The 7,418-nt window shown below is 43.1% G+C and overlaps 1 protein-coding gene across 5 annotated transcripts in view; it reads left to right on the plus strand.

Moving 5' to 3' along the window:
- The first annotated feature begins 543 nt into the window (after positions 1–543).
- Positions 544–7,418, plus strand: part of NBN (nibrin) — a 39,009-nt gene continuing 32,134 nt past the window's right edge. For 2 of the 5 annotated variants that reach the window (XM_015567399.1, XM_015567400.1), the window contains exons 1-4: positions 619–703; positions 1,826–1,974; positions 2,187–2,346; positions 4,227–4,330. In XM_015567399.1, coding sequence (XP_015422885.1) covers positions 1,901–1,974; positions 2,187–2,346; positions 4,227–4,330 — 338 coding nt within the window. In that variant the 5' untranslated portion in view covers positions 619–703; positions 1,826–1,900. Of the gene's footprint in view, positions 704–1,825; positions 1,975–2,186; positions 2,347–4,226; positions 4,331–7,418 lie in introns of those variants that run through there. The other 3 variants (XM_015567402.1, XM_015567401.1, XM_015567398.1) reach the window with 3 other exon arrangements.

Raw genomic sequence — 7,418 nt, forward strand, 5'->3', positions numbered from 1 at the left:
GCACCTGGGGAGGGAACTAGGGGAAGGGCACCTGAGGGGCGGGCACAGGGTACTGGGGGACGGGCACCTGCGGGGGGGGCCACTTGGGGTGCGGGCTTTGCTCCTTGTGTGCTGCTCCTGCTCGCTCCTGTGTCACCTGCGTTTCATCAGCTGCCTCCGAGTTCCCGCGGACCTCAGGTTTCTCGCAGCCGTGTTTCCCCCTTTCCCAGGGGCTGTGGGGTCCGTCCATCCATCGCGTTCTCAGCGGAGCACATTGACCGGGAACCGAGCAAATTGACCGCGAACCACGTGGTCGGCGGGGCGAGCCGCGTGTTGGAGCTGCCGCGGGAAGATTGTTACATTTCGTCGGGAATGTGGTCGAGCGTTCACGCGGCTCAGTGTGGTTTCCCGGCTAGTCAGCCTTCTGCGTCCTTCAGCGAGACTTTACAGGAAAAATACGTTTCCTTTAGGAACCATTGTTACCATTTAAATAGCAAAATGGAGCTCTTTCATCGAAATAACGCCCTTCCCCTGTACATAGGTGCGCGCGTGCGCCCGCGTGCGCGTGTCTCAGTGTCCGCCCCGTCTCCTAGGCCCGCGCCGCCTGCTGACCGGCGTGGAGTACGTGGTGGGCAGGAAGGGCTGCGACATCCTCCTGGAGAAGGACCCGTCCGTCAGCCGCAGCCACGCCGTGCTCGCCGCCCGCTTCCCTGGGACCAGCCTGGTGCGTTCCTGGCCGTGCTGCTCGGGCTCCGGGGGGTCGGGTCCGAGTGCCTCGCTGTGTGTGGAGGGTCAGCACCTTTTACTTCCTCAGCTGTTAGTGTTGTTCTTTCATGTTTTTATTCATTTTACAGAGAGGAAGGGAGAAGGGGGGAGAGAGAAACCTCAGTGAGCGAGGAACGTGGCCCACTGCCGCCTACGCCGTGGCGCCGGCCACCCCGGGCCTGGGGAATAGAACCAGGACCTGTTGGTGCAGGGAGGCCCAACCAACCGGGCCACGCCCGCCGGGGGTAGATTTTTTAATTTTAAAAAATTAAATCCATTCTGGCGGCAGTACCAGTGGTATTTGTTTATTTTGATATTTGAAGTTTCTGTTCCACTATCTGAGTTTAATGATTTAGAAACTCAGGAAATAGAACATCTTTATATTTATTTACTTAAGCATTCATTGAGTCTCACTGTGTGCCTCGCCTGGGGTGGAGCAGTGAATGCCCTGAGCTGAAGGGTTGTGCGGCCCTATGAACACGGGTATTTCTCCTGCAAGGTGGGTTCGCACAGGGGTCCTGTTATTAGGGAAAATAGCTGTTGCTCATGCCCCACAGCTCCTTTGAATGGCTTTGAGTTTGGGCTGGTTGGTTGTTTTAATTACAACCTTGGGTGATAAAAGTGCTAAGCATATATATAAACAGTTGTGCTCCTTATGCTGGTGGTTAAGAAAGAAAAACCATTATTTTTAGCAAACACTGCATATCAGCAAGTACTGAATCTATTCAGTGATATTTAGGTTTTGTGTGTCTATTCTTCTTTGTTATCCTCACCGGAGGGTATTTTTTCCATTGATTTTTAGAGAGAGCGGAAGGGAAGGAGGGAGAAAGAAGGAGGGAGAGGTGGCGCGGAGAGGTCAGTGTGAGAGAGACACTTCGATTGGTTGCCTCCCACATGCCCCTGATGGGGCCAGGGCCGGGCGGTTTGGGGCTCGAACCTGCAACCCTTCAATTCCAGGCCTGATGCTCTGTCCACTGAGCCACACCAGCCAGGGCTGTTTGTATTCTTATAGGTATAGAAAAAGTTATTGTTCAATAGTGACTGAGTTGTAAAACACTAACTTATTTGATTCTTTTTTCAGAGTCAACCACATGAAACCCCTGTATTGACAATAAAAGACAATTCTAAGTATGGTACCTTTGTTAATGAGGAAAAAATGCAGAATGGCCTTTCTCAGACTTTGCAGACAGGGGACAGAATTACTTTTGGGGTGTTTGAAAGTAAATTCAGGTAAGAATTTTTTAAGTGGATATAGAAGTGGAGTGCTTTATTTTGCATGAATCAGATTCTAAAGGACACAGCAGTTTTTTCTTTATTGCAACTTCAGATAGAGGTAACAGTGATTTTATTAGTTGGAAATCTTAGTAATACAAAAAAATTAAAAAAGCACTTGTTTAAAGCTCTGTACCTATCACAACTTTGTGACTGGTTTTCACTTACAGAGTGGAGTACGAGCCTCTGGTCGCGTGCTCTTCTTGTTTAGATGTCTCTGGGAAAAATGCTTTGAATCAAGCCGTCCTGCAGCTGGGAGGACTCACTGTGAACAACTGGACCGAAGAGTGCACCCACCTGGTCATGATGTCAGTTAAGGTCACCATTAAGGTAGGTCGAATGCCTTGTTGTTATGCTGAAGTGAGTTCTGTGAATTTAAGCTTACCCACTCTACACAGTTGTTTTTAAAGTCATTTACTTTAAACCCATTGGAATTGTTAGTTGTAGATTTATATATGCCAACCCCATGCCTTTGTATAACATTTATGTCAGATTGGCTTTTTGGTAATTTATTTATTATATGGGACAACAGAAGCACCTAAAATTATATTTCACTTTTGGATTTGGCATTTTAAACAATTATTTATGTCATCTGTTCACCAAGAAGTTTCTACAGTGTAAGGCTAGTGTTTTCAGCCTGAGAGCAACTGCCAGTCTTCAAAATTAACATCTCCCACCTCCTCATCCAGGTGTCTTCCTCCAGGCTCTGTCGTCTCAGGCTCTTTTATTTGGTTTAGGGTCCTAATCACAAATACTTGTTAAGTTCTTGTAGTTTAATATTGCCCTAATGTATCTCACAATCAAGAAATGTTTGGTATGTACTTTTAGAAGATGCTGAAAGTATTCATGAAAACAGTGATGTATTTTGGTATGTTTTCAGGTTTTGCATCTTCATCAGATTTGGTTATGTCCAAACTAACTGAAGAAAGACATTAGGAGGGGACTCATCTCCCTTCATTTATTTATTGTTTTTACTGATTTTTAGAGGGAAAAGGAGAGAGAGAGAGAAGCATCTATGCGAGAGTGAAACTGCTTCCCGTACCCCCACTGGGGATGGAACCCACAGCCTGGGCATGTGCCCTGACCAGGAATCATACCAGCAACCTTCTGGGGCACAGGACAGCACCCAGCCAGCTGAGCCCCACCGGCCAGGGTGCTCATGTCCTTGTAAACGGGCTGGTCGTGGATGTGCAGGATTGCTTTAGGTTAATATCCGTAGTGAAAACAAACAAATATTTAGATTCCTTCTTTAGATGATAGAAAAATCTTTTTTTTTTTTTTGGTGTCTGTAACCAAATTTATCCCTGAGGCCCAGCAGAGGGGATCAGGGCCCATGAGTCACAGTGTTTCTATGGCAGCCTTTTGGGCCAGTGTGAAAAATCTTTTAATATATAATTAATTAAGCTGGAATGTGTGCATTATAGCCACCCAGGGTCCTAGAGAAGGGCTTGCTGCTCAGATTAAACCTCAGGTCAAACTTGTATCTTGGGATTATCTCTGACCAAGGATCACGTCATTTTTGCAAGTTTATGACATTGATTTATAAATTAAGCCGAGTACTAACTTACGTTAGTACACCCACAGATACTAAATTCATAAATCAGAATGTCCACTATTAGTTTACAGTAGGGATGCCCCCTCACAGTGATCAGAATATGTCTGTGTGGACTCTTCAGATATCAAGGTATCTGAGAAACACAAGAGGGAATCATGCCCTTGCTTGGTGGGTATGAAGTGGGAGCTGAGGCTGTGACAGTCCTGGGAACTGTCACCATTCACCAGAGCACATGCTAGTCCAGTGATGCATCCGACGCTGTGTGTAGCTCGCGACACTGGTGTCCTGGATAGTCACCAACAGAGGCTAGTAGAACCAACCTTCTCAATAGCTCTGATCAGTCATGTGCCAAAAAAGAAATCCTTGGCCTTACTTTTTTTTGGTAACATTTCCAGAAGTACAGACAGGTTAGCTTATGCTTTTAAAGTCATTGAGTGTTAGAACAAAATAAATCTTAAAGAACATTCAGTTCAGTTTTTATAGGGATTTGTAAACTAAGCAATGACTGAACTGACTTCTACTTTATAGATTATGGTTTCTTTATAGAGTGATGAGGGGAAAACAATAGAATAGCCTCTTTGTAGTCTATAACTTAAAACTTTTATTTAAAATGAGGTAGCAGGGGTATATGTATTCACATATGCTTTCTTCTTAGACAATATGTGCCCTCATTTGTGGACGTCCAATTGTAACGCCGGAGTATTTTACTGAATTTCTTAAAGCAGTTCAGTCCAAGACACAGCTTCCTCAGATTGAAAGGTATTTTGTGTACTTTAAATATAATAAAGCATGGCATATGAAATATGATAGCACTAATTGTATTTAAGTTAATCTCTCTTTATTGACTGCTTCAGGATGTAAGGTTATAGTTCAGTTTTATTAGTGAAGATTTTTTGTTCGTATGTAAAGAAAGGATCCCTGAATTCTTTTTTGGTTGTTGTTTATTTTGGTGAAACAAATGTTATGTGTGTGCTAATATTTAAAGAAAAGCACTGAAGGCCAGTGAACAGTGAGGGGCCATATGCAGAGCGCGTGTGCCAGTGCCACGTGTCCTTGCTCGACGCTCCCTGGACCGTGTGGTGCAGCAGCTGCCTGTCCGGAGCCACTGGTCCTGGGGAGCAGTCACAGCCCTAGCCTGGAGCGCCTTTCTCCTGGGATGGCACCAGTCCTGCTGAGGATTTGGGTGTTTAACTGTTGGGTACTTTAAGTAATAGTGTATACAGAGTCTGAGCACATTGCCTGGCATCGTGATAGGGGCTTGCTGAAGGAAATGCTGCTCATCACAGTATCTGCGGAGACTGCTTTATTTATTTATTTAGATATTCCGCTTTGCGGAATTTGTGAACCCCCAGGATAAATGGTTTGGTATTACAGTGTTTGAAGTGATGTAAACTGGTTGAAGAGGAAGTTGGGGTTTTTAGATTGCACGATGAAAATGCTGTGCTAAAATGGTGGGTGTGTAGTCGTCTTCGCACAAGGGCAGCTCCTTAAAATATGAGTCAGGAGATTATAGTCTAAATCAGTGGTTCTCAACCTTCTGGCCGTTAAATACAGTTCCTCGTGTTGTGACCCAACCATAAAATGATTTTCGTTGCTACTTCATCACTGTCATGTTGCTACTGTTATGAATCGTAATATAAATATCTGATATGCAGGATGGTCTTAGGCGACCCCTGTGAAAAGGTCGTTCGACCGCCAAAGGGGTCGCAACCCACAGGTTGAGAACCGCTGGTCTAAATGAAATAATAGATTGACTGCCTTGATAAACTCATCTCATAAGACAACTTTGAAGGGTTAAAAAATCTAAAATATGACTCAAGTTTATTATCTTATTATTAATTTGTAAATATTACTTGCTAGTTATAAGGTATTTTCCCAGTTCCGGGTTTTTAGGGACTGTTTATACCTGATAATATATATCTGCTTTTAAAAGTAACTGAAAAATTTTCCTTTTTGTTTTTAATTTTCATTTGGAAGGTTTCTTGTATTTTATAATCTGGTTTAGCAGATAATGTAATGTTTCAGGACCCTGAAAAGAGGTTTTCATATTTTAAAACAGACGATTCTTCACCTGTTTTGCGTGCTAGACCCTGTGAAGACATGCAACTTCACTTACCCTCAACTAGCACAGTGTTCAACAGAATCACCTTGTCCTCCAAGCCTATCTGTGAACCTCCTTAGGGGAGTTGATAAATCCTATAAATCTTCACTAATGAAACTGAGCTATAACCTTACACCCTGTAGGATCAGCACAGATTAAACTATTGTGGAGTCTAGATCCCTTGGGAGTGGAGGGTCCTGTGAGGCCTCTGCTGCTGAGAATGCATCCGAAGTCTTAGAGATCCTAGAGTTGGTCATTGATTCCTACGATTCTTGGGTATTTTTGACTTTAGGTTCGACATGATTTTTTTTCTGACTTCAGTTTATGACTTTATTAACTTAGATGCCTAAAGTAAAACATTTCTGCTGTAACTCCTGATTCATTGTTAACCAGAAAAGACTATTGCATTAGCCCTTGTTTGATGATGACAATCAGTAATCAAATTGTTAATGTTATTTTAAAATGCATATTTTTCCCTTAATCAGTTCCCACACCTACTGGCATCCATTTGATGTTGCTAAAGACTTATCTGACTCTGTACTCAACTATTAAACAGAAAAAGGGTGACATTGGGAAGTAGAATGGGTTTCCAAGAGGATATGAAATATATTGTTGTGGCTTTTTATTACATAACTATCTTCTCTCTTAGCTCTGGGAAAAGATCCTCACTAGTCCCGGGTTTGAATTCGAAGGCGCACGGCAGTGCTCTTACCTCACAAAGGACCGTCCTTTTTGGCGCAGCTATGGCTGCCTCTCTGCACTGCTATCAGAGACGGGAAGACAGAGTCTAACTTTCCTGCACCCAACCTGGTGGTGCCCGCTTTTTCATCAGTGCCACACCCTTGATTACAGTGGCTTTACAGTGAGCCTTGGATTCAGGGAGTGTCAGTGCTCTTAATGTTTCGTCAGCATTGTTGGCTATGCTGGGTCTTTTGCCTTTTTACATAAACTTTGGAGTCGTCAGTATCCACAAAAGAACTTGCTGGTAGTTTTATTGGGGTTGCATTGATTTATAGATCAAGTTGCAATGCACTAACAGCTTGACAATGTTGAGCCCTCATTATCCATGGACATTAGTCATTTTTGCTAGAAGGTAGAGGTAAGCTGAAAGGCTGGTCACTTATGAATAGCTGTAGCAAAATATCTGAGTATGTAGAAAGTTGAAACTGGACTGATGAGAGGCTGAAGGATTATGTGTTGATTTTTCCTCTCTTTTCTTTTCCCCCATGCCCATGGACGATTAGATGTGTTTATAGCATTTAGAAATTTTATTTATTTTTTTCCTTTTTTTTTAATTAAATCTTTATTGTTCAGATTATTACATTTGTTCCCCCCACAACTCCCCTCCATCCAGTGCCCACCCCACCCTCCGCCCTTACTCCCACCCACTGTCCTCATCCATAGGTGCACGATTTTTGTCCAGTTACTTCCCTCATCCCCCACACCCCTTTCCCCCCAAGAATAGTCAGTCCATTCCCTTTCTATGCCCCTGATTCTATTATAATCACCAGTTCATTCTGTTCATCAGATTATGTATTCCCTTGATTTTTAGATTCACTTGTTGATAGATGTGTATTTCTCATTCATAATTTGTATCTTTACCTTCTTCTTCTTCTTCTTCTTCTTCTTCTTCTTCTTCTTCCTTCTTCTTCTTCTTCCTTCTTCTTCTTCTTCCTTCTTCTTCTTCCTTCTTCTTCTTCTTTTGCATAATAGCTCTTGATAGTTGTTCAAAGAAAAAAAAAATCT

Source organism: Myotis davidii, unplaced genomic scaffold (assembly GCF_000327345.1).
Source record: "Myotis davidii unplaced genomic scaffold, ASM32734v1 scaffold1104, whole genome shotgun sequence".
In the NCBI taxonomy this organism is placed as follows: Eukaryota; Metazoa; Chordata; class Mammalia; order Chiroptera; family Vespertilionidae; genus Myotis; species Myotis davidii.